We start from the raw sequence: 22789 nt of genomic DNA, 5'->3' as shown, positions 1-22789 counted from the left end.
GTCGTCGTTACATTAAATGCCAAAGATAAATCCCGTCATCTTCAATGTGAAATTTTGCAATCTTAAATAGATAAATCGTTATCATTATAAGATATTTTTATGTTCTAGGATTAGTATGAATTATTGTAGAAATTTACCTACCAGTAAATAGACTCAAACAGTTAGCAATAAAATAGTGACATTTGCCCTATCTTTATATTATAAAAAGAAAGGTAATTACAAGTTTATCTTAATAACATACTAACATACTTCTAAATAATATTTTGTCAAAATCAAGTATTTACAAAATCTAAATTCTATATTACATGTTAAATTTGCTATTTCATGTAAAAAAAAACTTTATTATTAAAACGAATAACAAATTTTGGACTTTATTTATCATTTATTAAAGAGAGAGAGAGAGAGAGAGGGAGAGAGAGAGAGAGTGAGTGATCTTGATTAGATAACATTATGTATAAATATACTTAGAATTTGTAGAATTATCTGAAAATCCACAAGTGGAATTACAAATATATTAAATATAAATATAAAATATATTAAGCAATATTTTTTATCATCTTATCAAATTATTCTTTATTTTCAGGAATTGATTTTTCCATTTAAGTTTATAATATTGGTGGCATATTTCTCAGCCTTGTAAGCTTAATTTATTACTAAAAATATGAGTCTCAAATTGTATTATGATTTATTATCACAGCCAAGTAGAGCTCTCTATATATTTTTAAAAGTTTGTGATATACCATTTGAAGGAAAATTTGTAAATTTAGCGAAAGGTGAACATCTTAATCCAGAGTATCAAAGGATCCATCCTTTTCAAAAAGTACCTGCCATTGAGCACAATGGTTTTAACATGATGGAGAGGTATTATTGTTTTTTAGTATGATTTATAATTTGTATTAAAAAGAAGAAATAAATTAAATATAAATTTTGATTTACAATTATATATAAATATAATGTCATGTTTCATTTTTTATGTCAAATATTTCAAAACTAGTAACTTAAATGAAAGTTATAAATGTCATTGATATTTTTTAATAACTTTTTACCTTTATTCTTTGAATGAAGATATGAAATGAAAATCGTTACAGAAATAAGAAAATGTATAAATTATATCATATTTCTATATAAATAACTTTATGATTTAATTTGCAAGAAATTAAAGAACATTGAATGTTTTATAGTGTTGCAATTTTAAGATATCTCTGCAGAGAATTTAAGGTAGCTGATCATTGGTACCCTCAAGACTTAAAACTTCAACTTAAAGTTGATGAATATCTTGAATGGCAGCATCTTAATACAAGACTAAATTGTGCTTCATACTTTTTTATGAAGGTAAAGAAATTCCTTTATCTATAGAGAATGATATTGAGTCTATAGACAATGATAATGACAAGAGAATGATGTTCTTCCTATTGATAAAAATTTTTATTATAGTACATGAAACCATTATTAACTGGAAAATCAATGAACCCAGAAAGTCTAATGCAATATGAAAAACGCATGATGCAAACACTTGATGATCTAGAAAATTTCTGGTTAAAAGACAAAAACTTTTTAACTGGTTCTAAAATCAGCATTGCTGATATTCTAGGGTCATGTGAGATAGAACAAGTTCGTAAGTAATGATATGTGCATTCACTGAAAATAAAATAAAAATAAATAAATAGTATCAGGAAAGCCTTGGCAGATAATTTTTAATATTTTACTATTTGGTAGAAGATAAACCATTTTCATAGTTAATATACAACATAACAAATAATAAAAAATAAAGATTGTATTGTTATATTACTATAGAAACGTAATTTTCAATTAGGAATAGTTGGGTATAATCCAGAAGAGAATCGGCCTCATTTAACTGCATGGATGAAAAGAGTTGCAGATAAAACAAGTCCTTATTATCAGGAAGCTCATGTACTTTTAAATAAGCTTACAAGTAAGGTAAAACAAGAGGGATTAAAAAGCAAGTTTTAATAATCATGAATTTTGAATCTATGCTCACTCATTTAAGAATTACATAAGAATTTGTTTATAATTTTCTTATATTTGTTACAAAATAATATTTTTATTCGTAACGTTTTAAAAAATATGTTTTGAAAAATATATAATTTGTTTTTTAAATAATTAAAAAAAATGTGAGTAATCAAGATATATTTTTTTATTAAACATGTATCAGGTACATATGTGTGCGAATGTAGTAGTGTTTTACTATATTAGATGTGTATGATACGAAGTATACCAGTCTTATTGCACAACAAAGTTATATTATAAAATGTTAAACATATATATTATTGTTATTGTTGTATTATTATATGATACTACATTTGAAAACTATGTTTACTTTTGTATGAAAAAGCTATAGAAAAATATCTTTTTTACTCCACATAAAATACGTTTTGTGCATCAAATCAATATTCCAAAATTTATATTTCTAACCTAATTAATTTTATGTGACTTTCTTTAATTTTGGCATTTTCTTTGGGCATCTTTGTACGTGGACATACCAATGTTTCTCTTGGCACCGTTCATCACAATAAAAGGCCATTTCACATCCTAAACATTTAAACTTTGGTCCGATAATACCACAATTTAAACATGTGAGATTATGTGAACTATTCGGACTACGATTCACTTTACCTAGATGCGGTGTCTCGCAATTCCTGGTTTCAGTTTCTAATACATTTTTCGATAATTGTGCATGTGAATGAATTAATGGCATTCGATATTGTCCTGTTGGAACAATAGACGTCATCGTCGACTGCGCATCATTATTAATAACTGAATTTGTTTGCGCAAAATTATCCGTGGTTTTCACAAATGCCAATCGGTCGAACACAAAATTTTGCATTTGTTGATACTTAGTGTTTTCATGACTTTCTTTGTTAAAATTACTATCTTGAGTTAGATTAGTTACGTCATGATTAATAATTGATCTGGTAGCGCCCGATACGTGAGGTGGTTCTCTGTCAATGACGTTTGGAATACCAGTAGGCGATAATGCATCCGTCTCGGTTCTATTATAAGTCAACGTATCTCGTTGCCTATCAAAGGAAGCAGCAGCGACAACAGCAGCGGCTGCTGCTGCGGCGACAACATCCGGTATCATTCTGTTCCGAGAAAATTGATTGTTTGTCGGATAGCCGATTAAAGAATTTCGAGGCAGGGTCTGATGAGAAGTTGATAAAGACGGTGGTGATAGAAATAACGATGGTAAACAAGTTGTGGTACCAATGTTGCTAGTGGTAGAGTTTCCTCGAAGACGATCAAACTCCAAATTACCCGAATGCTGTAGAGTGTTTGTCGATGGTGAGGGATACCTTACAACTGGATCTTGTATTGTGGGGAAACGTTTATCCATATGGTGCATTGATCGCAAGCTTTCTTGCACAGGGAAATGAAATGGTAAGGAACCGGAGTGTAATCGTGGGTGATATGGATAAGGACCGTAAGGACAAATTGGTGGATGATAACTTAAGGCGGTACTGTTGTAAGGATCGATCTGTAATGTAAAAAATTATACGTGATTGTACTTCATCAGTGCATAAATATTTATACATTATTAATATTGGTATACTGTGATTAATAAGATAATATAATATTTGATAATATAATATAATATACAATATAATACAAAAAATATATTACATAAGTATTCGAATCTGTTCAATAAGTTTTCTGTATCTTTTGTAATAAAATACGAATATTTTGTCAACTATATTACCTCAACATTTTCAATCCTGCCGAAATGAAAATATTAAAATAGACTTATTCTACTTACAGCGTAATTATTCGAGTAAAATTGAGTCATAGGAATTGGTGGACAAGCACCAGGTCGTAAAGGAGGAACTGCTGCAACAGGTTGCGAAAGAGTCACGGATGCCGCAACATGTTGTAGTTGCTGTTGCTGATGATATTGCCATTTCTCTGTACCGCGTTGAGGCGTTGAATTTATTATGTGATTATTGATATTAGGTCCAACCATCTTTGGTATTTCAGACCCAGAAATTTGCTACGATGTATTATAAAATTATTCAGAGTATTCGGAGAAATTTCAAAAGAAAATTGAAAAATTCTATTTAATTGCACTTACGCGTGTAGTGTTTTCTCCTGGTACAAACGGCACATTTTCTGTGGCTTGCAATTTGGGTTTGGTTATTGAAGCTTGCTTTTTCGACATTCGAGCGAACCAGTTACCAAGAGTAGGAAATTGTTCGGTTATAGAATGATTCCCGCTACTCTTCTGTACAGAATCAGCCGGAATTTCTTCTCCTTTACGGCTCTGTCGCAACCTGTATGCATAAAATGTAAGGTAGAAATATAGATAATAAAATATATTAATTTTTCATTTAACTTACGCGAACTTTTCCTGATTCAACATCGTTTGTGAAGAATCAAATTGAGTTGGCTGACCCGAACTCGATGAAACCTGAAACGAATTCAACACTGTGTATAGTATAAAACAATATTACAAATAAAATTTTATTTGTCTGAAAATTATATTTTACGAACCTTTTGCGAATTTATACTATCTTCATGATTTGTCGAAAATGGTACTTTCTCTTGATTGGATTCATAAAAATTAGGTTGTACTGTATGATCCCTTGACAAAGAGAACTGTTTGTTAGATATCACCTCAAACGATTTGTTTCCTTGAACAGTTGTTGGTATTTCCACGCAATTAGCTACAGAACTTATTATGGGTCCAACATCCGGAAACTCCAAACACTTGATTTTTTCTGGTTCTTGGATCACAAGACGACACTGAGTAAATCCTTTGATCGATTTATTTCTTTCGTCTTTCTTTTCCCGAGCTGCATGGTTGTTCTCTGGTGATTGAATAACCTTGTTCGAATGATTGAAAGCTCTCTTATTTACACTAGAATTAGAACTTTCTATATCGATATTGATATTATTTTTATGGACTACAGGCATAGTCTGTACATGTTTCTCAATATCTGGAGTATCTTTGTCCACGGAATCAGTTAAATCCCCAGGAAGTGGATCTGTAGAAAACGTTGATTTCATCAATTCTTCGTTCACAGGCCAAACTTTCCTTTCAACGACTTGTAACTCTTCTTCCACCGAGTCTTGACTCGACGAGATAGTTAAACATATCTTTGGTAAAATTGGTGGACTATTTCGAACCTCTTCTGGCAGAATACTATGACAATCTAGAGATGATCGTGGTGACAATTTAGGTGGTTCAGGTGATGACACCGGAGAATTGTTATTCGCCGAAAAATCTGCGTTTCTCTCGTTTAAATTTATACATGGATACTTGTTATCAGAAGAATTCAGGCTATCATTATTTTCATTAATCGCTTCCTTCGAGATCGAGAGGGCTGCAGACAGTCTGTTATGTAATTTTGATAGATTTTCTATTTGCTTTTCGTAACGATTCATCACTTGCCTTAATCTGATATTTTGTTGAGAGTTCGAATCACTCGCCATTTGCTTAGCTAATTCCAAAGCTTTATCTCGTAGTTCACGTAGTTTCTGTTTTAATCTATTACGCCTGTACTTTAGTTTGTAGTTATCGGTATTTAAAGTTGTAAAATCTGTGTCTTTCTCGAAGAGTATATCGTTCCAGTTATTAGAATTTGGACTAGGTGGTGATTGAGACGCTGTGTCTGTGATGATTCTATAGTTTGATTCGTGTTCCGACCCCGTGACGATTTGAGAATCGTCGTATCTCTCTGTTTCTGTCACCAGAAATAATATTTAAATCAAATAAAAAGATTTTGAACACGTCCATCATGGAACTACTTCAAAAGATTTTCTATTTAATCGTATTATTTTAAATTAAAACAAACAATGATGTATAATTAATTTTGATATTTTTGCGTTATGTTCTACAAAATATAATACATAGACTGCAAATTCTAGATTTTTATGTTCTAAGCGTAGAATCGTTTTACTTAAATAAATATTGTAACGAAGACTATACTTTGGATATTCTATGTATTTTTACGTATTATGTGTATTCTATGTAATTTTGCTGTTTTAAATTTTCCATAAATGCATAAACATTCGCGTTTAACGTATTAACTAATACAACTTTTTAATTACTTTTATTATTTATTATTACCTGTATGCACGACTTTCTTCAGTCTCAACGGAGGAACCAATTTATTTCCATTTTTTTCATCTCCTTTCGTCGTGGAGGCAGCTCTAACGCACTTGTCAGTACAAAGATTCTGTACGCCTTCAGTTGCATTCGAGCCACAGAAATTTGTTAGGAACTCTTTAATCGAACTTTCCATACATTCCTCTTTATTTTGTCTAGAATTTGCTTCCTGCGATTTTTTTTTTTTCCTTCTTTCTTTAACATTAGTCTCGTGTTCCATATCGTTATCATTTCTTTTCTTTATCATACTCAGACTTTCCACGCTTGAAATTTGTGGAACAAAGTAAGCCATCGAGCTCACGGTATCTTTTGATGTTATTTGTTTTTTAGAAATATTATCTTTTTTATTCGACAATGTACTGTTTGATTTCATTAATTCTACTTCTACTAAGCCCACGGTAGATTTTGGTAAGATGAGAGATGATGAATCTTTTCGAATGAATCTCGTAGGTACGGACGGTGCCGGAAGAATAGGTAAAGAACGATTTGGTTGTACCGGTATGAAGCATGGCCCACGGTCTCGTAAGGCAGTTGCTAAACTGTTGTTTCCATTACAATTTAATTTGCTTGAACTATCTGCTATTATAATTCGAGGTTCTGGAATGCAATGGCAAATTGCGCAAAGAAAACAGAATATTGATTAATTATATTTGATGATCCGATTGCAAAAGAACTCGTAATGCGTATGCTCGTAATAAATATGTAAATTGAAATAAATTTTGAAAAAATTAGATCAAATACGTCGTATGAAAATGAAAAAATAATAAACAGCGATTTATCGCTTTATAATAAATTATAAGTTAGTGTAGTAATGATTGTGATTCATAACTAATAGATTGTAGTATTACGTGTCCTATATTTAGTACCATTATAAGGAAAGACTTGTTTAACGATTTTATGGGGAAATGTAGATTGAAATGTGAATTGAAACAATATATATATGTTTTATAAATAGAAATTGTATAAGACCAATATATCATAAATAAATTAAATACAACAGTACATCTGTACTTCGATTTGTTGTATCATTGAATCAGAAAAATCTTTAAATATTTCGTTTAAAAACCGTTTAAAAATTGTTCATACTAATAAATATATTTCTCTCTTAACAAGTGCTTCCCTCTAAAAAAAAGGGACTTAAATTTTATCTCATGTCTTATCAATGACAATTATAGTGCCACTAAAATTATCTTCACCTATTACAATGTTCTGTACCTAATGCGATGTTCGTAGTGCATTTCTCGTTCTCATCTTCCTTTTCATTCGTCATGTCTGCCTTTACATCACAGAATCGCTTCAAAATCGTTTGTTTCCACGTGCTTTTCTCATCAGCTGTTAAATCAACAAAAATAGGCGTCTGTTGTTCCCATGTATTTGAAATTGCACTTTCTTCCGGCGCGCAATCAAAATCATTTTCTTCGACCGCCCCATCAAACTTTTTCAAAACTTTCTCGTTTCCTCTCGAAGTCTCGCTCACTTTAAGACTTCCTTGAATTTCGCTGGAGCTACTGATCAAACAAACATCCAGTTCCTCCTTGAAATTCGTGGCATTTTCATCACAATATAAATGTCCCACGTGACAGGCATCTTTTTCTTCCGTTTCTTGCAGCTCGCTCGAAGATTCTTCGATAAACGACAAACTTGGAGATCCGGAGGAATCTTTGATCTTCTTGTTAATGATACTGTCGCGAGATATCATTACCTTCGGCCAGCTGTTCTTGGTGAATAGTTTAAACGTCGGTTTCTGCTTCTTCGATCTTCCTCTCTGTTTTTTCTGCGAATCACTCGATTTACAACTACCAAGTTCTTTCATTTTTTTCCTTCTCTTCCAGCGTAAATGGTGGTGATAGTAATGGTTTGTCCAGAGACAGCGTGAGAAGAGGGATAGGTTCTTCGTATCGATTTAAGTCGATGCGAGGCAAATTGATGGTTGCTTTTCAAACATATTTGAGTTTGGTTTTTGGACATGGATATTTTATGGATTAAGTGACATATAATATTCTTAGAATTTGTTTTACGGTTTTGTGTGTGTGTTTATTATTCACTAAAGTTTTTATTGAACTTAGGCATAAGAAGCGCGATAGAAAGTGCAACAATGAAATAAAATAGTTAACAAAAGTTCAGAATGAAATTTTTCTGAGTCTGAACTAAAATTAGTGTGCTATCTTTTATTTCATGTAAATTGCACACATATATTTTTTACATCTAATAAATAGTTTAGGATATTGTAAAAATTTGTCGAGACTTGAAATATGTTTGTAAAGAGACTATATTTGGAAAATCTGGAATATTTCAATTTCTTTTAAATTTCTCTAAATGTTATAAAGTAACATATATCATATATTTAATGTGTAATACTATAAATACTTCAACAAATTTTGTGCACCATCTTATGACAAATTGTTTTGAAAACTGCGGATTAATTATTTATCACATAAAAGGTATAGAAATTACATAACACACGCTTTCTTCTTCTGATTTCTTCATACCTTTACTATACTATATAGAAGTAGATTATACAATATGATGCACAGAAATGAAACTCTAGTTAGCTATTACTAAGTTTGTAAAACGTATACTTGCTGATTCGCAGAATTGATTTCGATTTCAGTACTATCCTAATAATACATCTAAAGTAGTTATTGTTTTGAAAATAGTTCATTTTGTGTCTAAAGCATTTATAAGTCTAATATTCCTTAAAAAAAAATATTTTTTATGCGGGAAAAATTGCTTTCTTTTGGCACAGATATATCGAAACAAAACTGCCTTAATCGCATCAGCATAAAAGTTAAAATATTATTGTTTTAATGTAATACAGCAGTATCTACATTCTAAATATAAAAATGTCGTATCCGATTACTTTTATTCAGCACATAATTAATTCTTTACTAAAATCGAACACGTGATCAAATCGATTATTCATACTTACGATTTTCACCAAATACATGTTATGCAATTGTTAAATATTATGTTTCACCTCCATTGATATACCTATGAAGATATACAGATCTTTTATAGACACGCACACACAAATATTGTCACAATAAAAAGATAAAATTATTTGTGATTCACAAAACTCTATGATTCTGTCCCACTGTTCTTATTCACATTTGAAAAAATTATTATTTAAAAAATATATGTGACAATTTATTATATTAAAAAAATCAAGTCGAAGAATGAGGAAAGAACAGAAAATAAAATATCATTTAAGAAAAATAGTTTCGTGTAATTTTATATCTCTAAAATCTCTCATAAATCATTCATTTGAGGAAAATGTAAGGGGGAAAATGAAAAAATGAATGCAGTTCTTTGAAATTTAAGATGGAAATTATATTATAAGCTAAATAAGAAGGAGTGGCAACAATCTTGTGTGTGTTTCGGTGCACGTGTAATTATATTGTCCCGAATAAACTAAAAATCGAATGAACGGTTAATTAAAAATAAAGATAGCGTGCAATTGGAAATTTCAAAGCGAAAATCGCCTTTTTTTGGTCGAATGATTTTGTCTAATTGTAGGTATAAAACGTTACAAAACTATCAAATTTAACTATTCCGACTGGCACATGTTGCAAAGTAGATCGAGACGGTGTCGCGCGAAAAGTGAAGCCAGACACCAAGGAATCTTACACGTACACTCGTATTCCCACTTCTAGAAAAGTTCTTATTAGGGAAACCCTTCGCAATTGGCTGACTAGAACGCAGTCGTTTGGCGCAGCTCAGAAATACAATGTTTAGTGGCAAGACATGTAAGAAAAAAGACAATACATTCTTCTTTGGCATTACTTTCAAAGGACTTTTTCCTGTATATGGTACATTATCTTTGTTCATTGCCGATTGGAAGAATGGTTGAAACGTGGTGGATGTGGTAGTTACAAATTGTTTTTTCTTCCTCTCTTTCTTCCTTTTTTTCTTTCTCTCTTTTTCCCTTTCTTTCGTATAATAAGGGAGCGTACATACTACGGGGGAAGATTTGAAATGATACATGTTTTCTTGGGAGGGAAAAGAATATTTTATAACAGAAATACATTTGCTAAAGTATGAACACGTAGAGTATATATCATACTTTGGAACAATAAAGCATTTTTTTACAGTATTAGAATTTATATAAAATTTTTATGCTAAAATTTGTTAAGAAACCGACGTTCGTTTCATTATCTTCTTCTATTATCACTATGGTTAACAGTAATTAATCACTTAATTACTATCTAATTTTTTCACTCAAAATTATTTTACAAATTAAATTTACTGTCTGTAACATAATATATATTATATTTATATTAGAATAGAATAAATACAAAATGTATTTTTTGAAGTTTCTTATAAAATTACTGTTAGTATTAGAAATCGTATTTTTATAGTTACAAATTTAACTTTAATAGTTACTTATACTTGTTGTATATAATCTACCTACTATTATTGTTACTATATTCGTATTCTATTAACATAACTAGTACGTGCAAGTCATGAGCCAGCTTGTGGAAGAAACAAAAATGTGTCTTTTCTAATTCCATTGTATGTTCATATAGTAAATAATAGTATCTCGATACGCAATCGAGTTAAATTTAACTACTGCGTGTAAAATGGTCATTGTGTGTGGATGATATCGATCGACTTTTTTATTCTTCAGACGCTGTTTAATGCTTAAATGCAAAAGTTCCCCTTGCAAAATCGATTCGCCAAATAATCGGTGCGTTGGATATTTCCCACGAGAGACTCATCGAATGACAGTTATTACTGACTGTATAAAGCATGATAATGGTTTGCTTTTAAAATTTTTAGAAGCACTTTGAATCGCACAAAACGAAAATTTAACGCTATTTTTTAAATGTTCTAGTCACAACATGAAACATAAAAATCATATGTTTATCAGGATATGTTTCAAAACTTCTATGCGTGCAAAAATTTTCTTTTGTGTTGCCAAATCTGCATTCAGTATCAGTATTAAAACGTAATCAGTATTACAGTATCAGTATCAAATAATAAATCTTTAATAGTCTTTGTTATTACATTCTCTAACATCTGTAATAAACTTATTGTTAATTATTATTATACGTGTCTCTCAATCATTATTACATAAGACAGTTTTGAACTATAATAAAAAACATGAATGGTATTCTCTTCACTATCACCGATCTTTTAAAAATACACGAGTTTCAAATGGAACTAATATTCGTAGGAAGATATTTTAAAACCGTTTATTATACCGAATATTATACAGGATTGTATATTTTGCCTGCAATATGAACATTTAACAGACAAACGACACGTAGTCACATGTGCATTTTCCCACCTGAGGAAAGTCGACGACGAGTAGGGAAACTCGGCAACGAACGTTTACACGAACAAAAGGGGTGATTCACCCTACCACTTTGTACTTGGGGATTCTTCTTCCTTGCTAAAAGTAATAAAATAAAACAAAATATTTCTGATAATATATTTTAATAGAATGCATTTCAATGAAACCTAAAATATTGAAGAAATATTAATAATTGATAAAAAAATATAAATATTTTAATGTACATATATACAAATTTACTTTAGTAATAAATATTAAAATTTAATCAATAAATAGCTATGCTGTAGATACTTCGATGTTGAAAATGAGTGTAAATAATATTGATAATATTATCAAAAATATTTCGGTAAACATTCTGTTACACAATTGAAATATGTTGTCGGTTTACTATTGACCAAACAAACGACGAAATCACAGGTTAATGAACAAAACTTATTCCTTATCAGTCCTCGATGTCAGTTCTTCCTGGTTAATCTATCCCCATTTTTGTTTTACCGATATTTGCGTCAGTAACAAAAATATTTTGAGGAACGTGCCATTAAAATAAATCACAGAAATTTTTCAGACTGATACCTTGCCATAATAATTATTTGTTAAATAGCCTTCATGGATTGATAAGTTAAACAACGAATATCGAAGATCTCGTTTCGGAAAAAATAAAATCTTGGAAAGTGTAAAATGGTAGTGCAAAGAATAAGAAATAATACATCAAAGTCAAACACAATTTGTGGATCACCGTCTTGTAGTGCAAAAGATAGAAAGGAAACGAAATGCAAAGATGTTTGTTCTAGTGGACCACGGAATACTTGTATTCGAATTGCAGAATGTAAATCTGGTCAACATCGTTATTCGTACAATGGAAAAGAGGTAATTTTATATTTTGTTTTAAACATAGAAAATTTATATAATAATTGTTGTAAGATAGTATTTGTATAGTTTAATAATAACGTCTATGAAAGAAATCTCGATATTGAAATACAACTATGTATCCCGTTATTTTAGCATGTTGTTAATTAATTAATAACATCATACCATTGATACACAAATATTTATCGTGTCTGTAATAATTGCATTTTAAATTATTTAGTCAACCAAAAAAATAGGTAGAAGTAAACCAAGAATGCAGCTGAATGGACAAAAAATCATAAAAAAGAGACTACCTCCTCCAAAAATTTTAACAAAAGAAGAGTACGACGAATTTCAAAAATACAGTTCTATGACGAAGGAAGAGCGAGATGCGGCTCTTAAATCGGAGGAAGAAGAGAGGCAAAGACTTATAAAAGAGAGTATGGAGAGAAAAGAGGAATTTCGTAGAATAGATCAAGGAAGGCCTCGAGAAAAGTGCCCGCAATTGGCCGAAATAGAAGAGGAAGCTAGGAAAAGAGCGAAACATGTGCTTGAAAGAGCAGAGAAGATGAAGCTCGAACAGGAGGAAGAAATTCAAAAGTGCAATAGAATCATTTTAGAGACTAAATGTCGTGCTATCAGAGACGCTCAGGTAGATAATGTGAATTTACATATTAAATAATTAAATAAAATTCTCTTCTTATATATTATATTTAAAGCTTGTAATTTTTAACAGATAGCAGAAAAAAAACTAATGGAACTCGAGTTGGAGGAAGAAGAGAAACGTTTAAACGATATGATGGAAAATGAAAGAAGATGGGCGATTAAAGAAGAAATTAAAAAAGAACAGGACGAAGCAGTAAAAAGACAAAAATTTGCTAATAGTCTAATCGATCAAATAAAAGAAAACGAGGAAAACAGGATATTAGAGTTTGAAAGGAAGCAAGAGGAAAGTCGATTAATTAATTTAAACAATATCAATTGGCAACAGGAAGAAATTACAAAATTACGAAATAAAGAATCTGAAAACGCATTAATTCGACAACAGCTCGCTGAAGGGAACGAGCAATTAAAACACTTTAAAGCCATGGAAAAACAGCAAAATAAAGTCATTGATCTTAGGTAAGATTTATCAAATTATTAAACTATTGAAGTTTTGATCAATCATCAATGATAATATTTCATAGGATACAAGAGTACCAACGGTATAAGGAAGAAAGGGAAGCAAAGCTGGCGGAAGAACGAAGATTGGAAAAATTAGAAAAAGAAAAAGCTAAAACAACTGTTGCAATACAGACATTGCAAGCAAGGGGTCAACAAGTATTTAATTATTTAATTAATGGAATTATCCTTTTTTCCATTTATTTAAATTTTTTACCTTACGTTGCAATTATTAGGTTCTGGTTTAAATATCAAAGCCTTTGGATTCCTTTTTTATTTGTATCATCATATTGTATATTATAAATTTTATTACAATATTTACAAATAAGAATAAATAGATAATTATACATTTCGCACTTATATTTTAATAATTATTTTTTGCTCTCCTTCTCTAGGAGCGAATCGATGAATTGAATGCTGCACGAATTCAAGAAGAAGTAGAAAGGCAATGGAGACAAAAAGAAAAGGAAGAAGCTCTTAAAAAAGCGCAAGCCCAAAAGTTACTTATAAAAGAAAGAGAAAAACAAATAAACAACAAACGAATAATGGAAGCAATTGAACTAGAACGAGAAAGACGTGAATTTGAAAAAATTGTACGTGTTCAGAAGGAAGCTTTCTGTCGAGAACAAAAAGAACTTGAAAAGAAACAGCGACAAGCATTAATTCATAGGAGCGAAATACTAAAACAGGTTTGTTTTCACGGCTGGATTATAGATTTTTTAATTTATTATCTTTCTTCTAATACTATGACTAAATTATTTTATATCTATCATCTTCATCAGGTAAATGAGAAAGAAAGAGAACGCATCGAAGCAAGACAAAAGATGTTCGAGGAAGGTTTAGCAATACGTACAGAAGCCGCGATACGTAAGAAAAAGCTGCGTGATGCAATGGAAAGAAAATGTGAAGAAATGAGAAGAAACAGAGTGCCTGAAATATACATCAATGAAGTAAAACGAATGATCAGCAATATACAATAAATACAATAAATTTATAATTGTAATTTGTCTATTTATCATTCACAATATATCCTGCGTACTATATCTGCTTAAATGAACGACTTTTACGCTTATCAAAATCACAGAAAACAAAATTCATGACATAAATACTACTTCTAAATATTACTTCCATAACATAACAACATTCGGATCGCGTTCAACAATATCTTCGATTTGTGCAGCTGATTGACCTGTACTACAACAAATTTCATCAAGACTGTATGTTCCTGTAAAGTACTTATAAACTGGATTGTTTTTCGTCTCTTCATTAAAAGGGGATCCCGACAAATATATTGGATACTGCAAATTACGAAAGTTGATAAAAGATAAGACAAATGATTATTTAAATGAAATGGATCTTTCACAATAGATCTGATAACCTTATATACTCGACGAATAAGACCTTCAATAAGACCAAATTGCACCAGCCTCCTTTCATTGATTCTTAGATTCTGAGGATTGAGACGTTGACACAAATCTCTCATGCTGCTGCCATGTGTCATACTTGCATACATTCGGTATATATCTCTAAGATATGCAGGTTGTCTAGCTAAAAATAATCGTTTGTAGAATGTTTTTACCTATTCTCATAAGTTTTCACAATGAAGATGTATAACTTACGGAATTTTGAAGCATATGCTATACATCGTTCTTGTAATTTTGTATTTTCGGCCAATTCTTTCAATTTGGAAGTTGCAGCATACACATTACTGTATTGAAATATTGGAATTAAAGTTACAACACCATAATAACTGGAAGTGAATAGAAACAATCAATACTGCAAAAATTATGTGTTTTAAATGAAATTTTGCATTTATGTACTCACATAAGATTCTGCACACAACTTTTAACTAGATTATTTTCCACGTCTGCTTCAGCTGCTATTCGTGCAACATGATTAAATCCATCTATGTATGGTAATACTTGCTGAGTGGTTAAATCCCACTGATCAGTTTGGAATGCTTCACGGCCCTCCAAGAATATTGGTACCTGATGATCAAGAACTGGTTTCGGCTCAGGTGCTAATTTTATGACTTTCAAATGGGACGTCATTGTCCCCTCTATTAAAATGTTATATTTTACATCTTTAACATTTTTGTACAAAACTATTCTTTATAAAACGCGTTTACCTGTTAATGTACACATTTTGTGTAAATTCAAATCTTGCATTACATGTTGCAACATTTCTGCTAATCTTGTTTTATCCTCAGAGGCAGATAAAAAACAATTTTCTACCTCTAAGGCCATCTGAAAAATCAAATTAAGTTCGATAAAAAATGTTGATAAAGCAATTAGTTCCAATGTATAGCTTCTTACTAAAAAATCGGACATCTTTTTCACAACAGGTTCATAATGTACAGTACGAGCTTCTGCATCACATACAAAACATAAGTTGAAATAAAATGCATTTCTTGCATACTTCTTGTCATCAATTTTTACTGGAAATCCTAGGATTTTATAATCCTTCAATGTCCTATACAAAATAAATAATTTAATAAAATAATTCAAAAGAAATTCTTAAATTTTCATATTTCTTTTTGCATCTACTTACACTGTGATAGTACTACGTTGCAATTTTGCTTTTGGTATAATATAAACACTGACATTATCAAAAATATCCTTTGAAATAAAATTATCTGGAACCTAGTAAAAGACATATATCATTATGAACTTTATAAGTTTTATAAGTTACATATAAAAATAATTAAAATAAAAAAATCAAAATAATATTTAATATACGTTGTGTATAACCTTTGCTAACCTGACAAGTAATCATTGGACCCACAATAGGATGAAATTCTGAAAAAAATATACATCTAATCGGATCTTCTTGTGCCTCATCCTTTGTATTCTCTGTTACTGATGTCATTTTTGCCGATTTCAATAACCTATAATAATATATAAAATATTATTAAAATATATTCACATGCATGTTAATAACGAACCGAATCTATTACTTATTTCATAATTTTAAACAAATTAGCAATCAATTTTCATATCAAAATAGTCAAAATCATAATACAATCAATACTTCTTCAAATTCAATTTTTATCTACATACATAGGAAAATTTTCATACATAATTACATACTGCAATTTTATGAAATTAAGGTTTTTATATGTGCTTGAATCTCTATTTACTTGTACAAAAATAAAAAACATCCTATTTTTTTAATTTATAAACAAATTTTTATTAATTAAATATGTATTAACTATAGTGAATATACCTTAAAATACATTTTATTTAGCACAATAAGAAGCATGAAAAATCTTTGAAAATTTGTAGTGTAACATCTCTTTCGAAATGCAATTTTTAAAAAACTACGTACTGCATAGATATGTGTCACAACATGTTTCTACTCATACATATGTGTACTCGAGAGGGAAAATGTGTTTATGCCATACCATAAAGGGAAATAGGAACACACATAAATGTAAGCAGAAGTATAAATAAATATTTTTTTAAACAGTCAAAAAGTGGGTTTAGATAATGAGGGTAATATAAATAGATGAACAAAAACACAAAAGTTATAAGAAAATAAGAATAAGAGGAGCAATGATAAAAATATGTAATGCATATTAATAAGGAAAAAAGATAGTCAAGCATAAGAAAGAAACATCATGAGAAATAAAGAGAGACGGAAAGAGAAAGCAATTCAATGAATAAGTAAGAACAAGTGCCTGTGTAACAAAGAGAGGAAGAATATTTAACCTTCTTTGTTATATTATTGGTACGTAATTTTATTAACATTTTACTAAAGATTTATACATTCTTTTATCATATTTTTGTCACAATTATAGCTGTATCATATTGATGGCAGCTGTTTTTTAGTTATAGACATCTTGCAATCTGTAACCATATCTTATGTACATACATGTTTAAATTCTTTACTGCAATAAGTTTAGTTCATATCCTTTTTATGCCTACTATATGATAATATTTATCATAATTTTATAAACATATATTAAAAAAGTAATCTTTTTCTAAATATGCTTTTAAGATTTTATTATCATAATAAAATAAATTTTGTTTATCTTTTGAAAAATTAATGAAAAAATATTAATTGTTCTTTTATATTTTGGGATTATTAATGCTGTAGAATATATCTAAATGGTACTTGTCGAACTTTGGATCTTTTAGTACAATATGTTTCCAATATAATATTTCACCTATTAAAACCATGAAAGCTAATATATATCCAACTATAATTGCAATAAATGCACCTTGTAATTTATGAAGATCAACCAATGCTTTCTCTGACTCTGCTTCTTGTCTTATTTCCATAATTTTTGACCACTCCATGACATCACTCAACCATTTTTCAACTAATCCAATTTCTATTATACGCCTTATCTAAGAATATGCATTGTATAACATAGATCATTGCTAAATACCTTTTCTCATAATAGTTTTATGATAATTTACAAAAAGAGATACATACTAAAGTGTCAACCCTTGGTTTCAATGGTGAATTTTTTTCTAAACCAAGAGCTATTGGCATATTTATAACACATTCTTCCATGATATGTAAATTATGTTTTGATGATATATCCACTGTAGTTATATTTTCTTTTTGTTCTTTCTCTAATATCTGTCTCTTTACACGGACATGTTGAAGTAAATAAGAATTCTCATAGTAAGCAAAAGAACCGTTTGCCACTTTCTCAATAGCTTTATCTTCTTCTTGAATTAACTTGAATTTGTTACCAATTTCTTGGCTACTAAGATCTGATGACATTGAGAAAAAATTTTTATTCTCTTTATTCCATCCTCCAACTTCTATAGAACTTTTTGCCAACTGTTCTAATGTATCAATAGTAACTCTGCATACAAATTGCAATACAAATAAAGTATAATACATTAAAACGTTTTATTAAAATAATTTTCACCTGGCAACTGGATTCGCTAAGGTTGCAGTCATGCTAGCTCGATAAGCAACTGCAACTAAAATGCTATAAATCCACCACCATCCAATTAATACCCGTACGGCCCAAGAGCTTGGCAGGCTTGGCAATGAAATTTGAAATAGCATGCCATAAGTATATAAAATACTATTTTCTATTTCAGTGAATAAGTATAACCCCTTTATTTCTTTCTTCATTGATGTATTTTGGAAATGCATTTGATTTTTATACAAACTTATATGTTTTTTATATGATATTGATAAAAAATAAAATACAACCCCTCCTAAAATTAAAGTAAGGACAAGAGCAATCCAGGTGTAAAATCTAAAAAGCAATACATATTTAAATATATTTTATTTATTTATTAATTACATTTCTTTCATTTTATACTTACTTGAATGGAAGTATTAGAAGCTTCCATGAATTTTTAGTTAAAGATTCTGGTGTCAGAAAAGTAAGGCATTCAGTATTGTATGGGATAGTAAGGTCAAAGTAATTCAAGTGGTGCAATGTATAGTGTAAATCACCCAAATAAAATGCAGCCTTTCCTTGTATGGCTTCACCTACTAATCCAACATGAGTTTGATTATCTTCGTTGATGCCCCATTTCTCTAAAGTAATATTATCAGGCATATAATATTTTGGTTTAAAATTCATTGCTTTTGATATGATCTGCATTAACTGAAAAATATAAAAGAATAAAAATATAAGGCCATAAGTCTTGTATACATATAGTACATACTTCAAATTCTATTCCAAGACCTTCTGTGTTATTATTTGGTTGTTTGTTATAGTATGTTCTTGACTTTGTTGTCACTGCTGGAATATGCTCAAATACAGCAATTCTGAAATATGTATCAAATCTTTCTTACTATTTCTTAAAATAAAGTTATAGCTGCATTATAATCTTTTATACAAACTGTAAATGTTTTTCTTGTAAGTTAGTGATTTTCTCTGTAAAATGATTGGTACCATAGAGCAATTTGCCTTTGTACCAAGTATCTATATATTTTGTCACAATAGATTTTCTTTTACGAAATGGAAAATAGACCGTATCCAAATCAATTCTTTCTTTGGAAGCTTTCTCACCAGAACGATACTTGTATGCATTGTATTGGCGAATAAAAACTACATTAATTATCCTGTTCCAAAGATAATGCAAATGCGATCGGAATAAACGAGAATCATATAACAGTAAAAATAATCCACGGGTGTTAATAAGACGTTCTCTGAAAGTAGAAAGTGAAATTTAGTATTTCAAATCTGATATTTGATTCTGATTTTAAACTGAAGTAGGAGTTGATTCAATTTTTTTGTTCCTTATCTCTGATAATATCTAGTTAAATTCATATTAATAGAAATAATTTTCTATTGAAAAAAATAATGATAATTAATATTATTATAAATGAGGATAAAAGTAAGGGAGACTATAACAGAAGAAAGAATACTCTAATTAATTACTTCGTGAAATTAAGAATGCATATGTTTATATAAATGTATCATAAATAAAAGTACACAAACTATCCTAAACTATTGTGACATTATTGTGTATACATGATACCATGTATCTTCGTATTTCTAAATTAAGTGAAAGTTTAGCTTGTTCCATAGTCAACTATTTCTTATCTGATATCTTTGAATCATGATTCATAATAGCTTGGATTAAGTCACTTAATTAATTTGTATCTTGTACTTTACGTGATAAGGAACATTAAATGTTAATAATGGTTCTTATTACGTAATTTTCTACAATTGTTCAATCTAATACCAATCTAATCAAAATTGTTGAAGTCATTTATGACCCCAGTGATATCAGTTAAGAGTTAAATTTAGTGGCAAGTACTCGCGATAAAATCGTATACCAATGTGGTTAACATGGAGCTTACAACCTCGCGATTCGATTCGTAACGCCCTATCGATCTGGTAGAGTTTCGAAATAAATGTAAAAGATGTAATATTTGTTTTGCGGGAAGTAAGAGTTAATGTATTTTAAAATGTCTGTAGAACTGCATTAGGAAGTGGCAACAAAATTCTGTAGTTTGAAAAATGATAGGCCCTAAGCATCTTCTATTTGGAAAAAGTTACCAAGAATATTGCTAGCAAATGAACCTAATGAGTATATTTTTGTTTTAATTGATGATAGAGAAAAATTGATTTTCATCACTTTGGGTTCATAATAAAAATGATCTCTATCTATGTTTTCGTCTTTCTTCAGGAAAACTAAAAAGCAATATAACCTTTTTAATTTCTGTTTAGTACGTTTAAGTTTTTTCAAACATCGTATGAGATAATTTCTACGAATTTCTAATTATATAATTTCTGGCTATAAATATATCGTAAAAGAATTATATCCAATTAAATCGTGAAATTGTAGATCTTATAACAAAAGTTTTCATAGAACTAGTTAATTTTCACAAATTAACAATTAAATTTCACAAATTTTAACAAATCAAGATATAGGTCATTTTTTACAATATCCATTGTATTATAAATGTAGCTTCTGACTAATAGAATGCATTATTATTTAAAAGATTGAAAAATTTGTTGAGGATTATTTTTTAATTGTTTGTAATATTCAATAATAGAATTACTAAACCCTTCAAAATGGAAGGTTTCTTTAACACTATTCTAATTAATATTTATTTATATATTTACCTTTCTGTATATTGCAAAAATTCAGCTGCCAAAAATCCATTAGCAATTAATATAATATATGCACTGCAATTAACTGCTTTTCCGTCGATCAAAATTCTCTGAACTCGTCGTCTTGGCTGTAAAAATTGTTCGTTATCACGCAGTGCAATCTGTAATGCATATTATAAATAATTATACACAAAAAGTTAAGAACAAATTAGAATATCTGATCTTACCTCATATTTCAATACGGTTGAGGAACCTTTAATATTTTTAACATCTACGAGATTTCGATAAACAGAATCGCTAACAAAAACAATGCAATTCCTTTGGTTGATAATTTCTTCCACGATTTCTTCGACGACAGATTTCAAATTGTTTCCACTGTTCTCGCATTGATGCTCTTTATAAAATACACTATACAATTTTATAAATATTTGCTAAATGATTATTTCTTTTAATTAGAAACAAATTATAAATTAGGTTTCTCGTAAATTAACTCGTGGATTGTGGATATGAAATCTATATATATCTAATAAAAATTAATAAAATTATGCAACTAGTTATAAATGCAGTACAATTGTTAATTTTCCATTTCAATTTATATTCATGGAAACTGATCGTTTTATTCCATTAATTGAATTTCGCTAAATTTTGTCTTTAATATATTAATAATAAACAAAAGGATGTAAAAAGTAAAAGTTTGAATAACAATTAAAATACCGCGCACAAGAAATTGACTAATTAAAATAATGTTAATTTAAACTTCATTAATGCCGTTACCTTTTACCGGATACCAGTATAATTTGAAGAAACAACGTAACAAGTATCATTGTTCGGATTCTACTGCTAAAAATTGCGATACGATTTCTGATTGAAACGCTTTACATACACATGCATGCCATCGACTCATCGGATCCTTTTAATTTGTTCTTTCAATCAGATCAAATATTCAGTAATCAATTCGGTAATCAAATATTCAGGAATCTCATTTGCAGGGGAATTAATTTACATAGAAAATGCAATCGATAATGTAAATATAACTTAACAGTCTCGTTTATATCAACTTTGAATAAAAGGTCATGGTGAGTTCAATTTATTTTTATTTTTATAAATCGATTGCAAAGTGTGTTAAAATGCTGAATTAAAAATCAAACTTCAATCAGTATGAATGTCGTTTAACATGGAATTTACAGGAGACATAAGATACATACCGAAAACAGAGGGAAAGTTAAAAATGTGTTGTAATTTGATAGTTTGAATGAAAATATTATGAGAAAATTTAAATAAATATCTATATGTGATGTTACAATTTAATATTATGTGTTACTTTGCATAATCATTAATGATATGAATTCTATATATAAATAATTACATTCTAATTAATGTGTATTATGAAACTTGTTATGATAGCGAAAATACATAGTAGACGAAGTGTAAATACTATGCACTGCGGTATTGCAGTTATCATTATCACATACAAGTTGCTATAATTATTTATATACATAAAGTAGTCATTTTGTTTCTTTGTTAAAGTACGTCTACTTTTACGTTTGATTTGCCAAAATAACCGCAAATTGAGATATAAATAATTTTTTTTTCTAAAAATAAGTGTTTTTTATTATACTTTGAATAACTTAATCTTATTGTTTCCAAACCAAGCAATATATTAAATCACTTTTTATTATCAGTATATTATTCATACGCAAGTAAGCCTTCATTAACGGTTGAATGAGTTGCTATATGCAGTATATGTTGTACTTTCCAGCGAGTGACTATTCATTGAAATTTTTATTTTTCTTGTGTGAGTATCAATTACATTTTT

The 22789-nt window shown here is 29.4% G+C and overlaps 4 protein-coding genes and 1 non-coding gene across 14 annotated transcripts in view; 2 read left to right on the top strand and 3 right to left on the bottom strand.

The window, feature by feature from the left end:
* LOC100648097 (cilia- and flagella-associated protein 45) overlaps positions 1-14430 on the top strand; it is a 35751-nt gene extending 21321 nt beyond the window's left edge. The window contains exons 2-7 of one of the 3 annotated variants that reach the window (XM_003397355.4): positions 12022-12287; positions 12508-12918; positions 13003-13388; positions 13454-13586; positions 13823-14116; positions 14210-14430. In XM_003397355.4, coding sequence (XP_003397403.1) covers positions 12099-12287; positions 12508-12918; positions 13003-13388; positions 13454-13586; positions 13823-14116; positions 14210-14407 — 1611 coding nt within the window. In that variant the 5' untranslated portion in view covers positions 12022-12098 and the 3' untranslated portion in view covers positions 14408-14430. Of the gene's footprint in view, positions 1-12021; positions 12288-12507; positions 12919-13002; positions 13389-13453; positions 13587-13822 lie in introns of those variants that run through there. The other 2 variants (XM_012311357.3, XM_012311358.3) reach the window with 2 other exon arrangements.
* Positions 109-2328, top strand: LOC100651606 (glutathione S-transferase theta-1). The gene is made up of 5 exons (XM_012311359.3): positions 109-212; positions 584-861; positions 1182-1332; positions 1435-1615; positions 1814-2328. The coding sequence occupies exons 2-5, from the start codon at positions 662-664 to the stop codon at positions 1969-1971; spliced, it is 690 nt and encodes a 229-aa protein (XP_012166749.1). The 5' UTR covers positions 109-212; positions 584-661; the 3' UTR covers positions 1972-2328.
* Positions 2134-8244, bottom strand: LOC105666036. The gene is made up of 6 exons (XR_002308005.2): positions 7340-8244; positions 6086-6721; positions 4507-5699; positions 4088-4423; positions 3776-4006; positions 2134-3496 (listed from the first exon to the last, which is right to left on the bottom strand). It is a non-coding gene; the product is annotated as an uncharacterized LOC105666036 (transcript).
* LOC100646911 (GATOR complex protein NPRL2) lies at positions 14418-16861 on the bottom strand. 6 transcript variants are annotated; one of them, XM_012311353.2, is made up of 9 exons: positions 16755-16861; positions 16188-16314; positions 15978-16069; positions 15743-15899; positions 15556-15673; positions 15252-15486; positions 15047-15177; positions 14806-14975; positions 14418-14725 (listed from the first exon to the last, which is right to left on the bottom strand). In XM_012311353.2, exons 1-9 carry the CDS (start codon positions 16757-16759, stop codon positions 14549-14551), a joined length of 1212 nt encoding a protein of 403 aa, XP_012166743.1. In that variant the 5' UTR covers positions 16760-16861; the 3' UTR covers positions 14418-14548. The 6 variants fall into 6 exon arrangements, with proteins under 6 accessions (XP_012166743.1, XP_020719995.1, XP_020719996.2 ...); XM_020864336.2 differs by having other exon boundaries at positions 16653-16789; XM_020864337.2 differs by lacking the exon at positions 16755-16861 and adding an exon at positions 16517-16602.
* A 36-nt stretch (positions 16862-16897) lies between these two features.
* LOC100651721 (ionotropic receptor 21a) lies at positions 16898-21885 on the bottom strand. 3 transcript variants are annotated; one of them, XM_012311655.3, is made up of 9 exons: positions 21748-21885; positions 21201-21381; positions 20986-21134; positions 19251-19559; positions 19073-19175; positions 18725-19011; positions 18316-18654; positions 17868-18249; positions 16898-17779 (listed from the first exon to the last, which is right to left on the bottom strand). In XM_012311655.3, exons 1-9 carry the CDS (start codon positions 21795-21797, stop codon positions 17498-17500), a joined length of 2082 nt encoding a protein of 693 aa, XP_012167045.2. In that variant the 5' UTR covers positions 21798-21885; the 3' UTR covers positions 16898-17497. The 3 variants fall into 3 exon arrangements, with proteins under 3 accessions (XP_012167045.2, XP_020719992.1, XP_020719993.1); XM_020864333.2 differs by having other exon boundaries at positions 20986-21101; XM_020864334.2 differs by lacking the exon at positions 19251-19559.
* Positions 21886-22789: the final 904 nt, after the last annotated feature.

Source organism: Bombus terrestris, chromosome 9 (assembly GCF_910591885.1).
Source record: "Bombus terrestris chromosome 9, iyBomTerr1.2, whole genome shotgun sequence".
Classification (NCBI taxonomy): Eukaryota; Metazoa; Arthropoda; class Insecta; order Hymenoptera; family Apidae; genus Bombus; species Bombus terrestris.
This window is presented reverse-complemented; position numbering and strand designations above follow the sequence as displayed.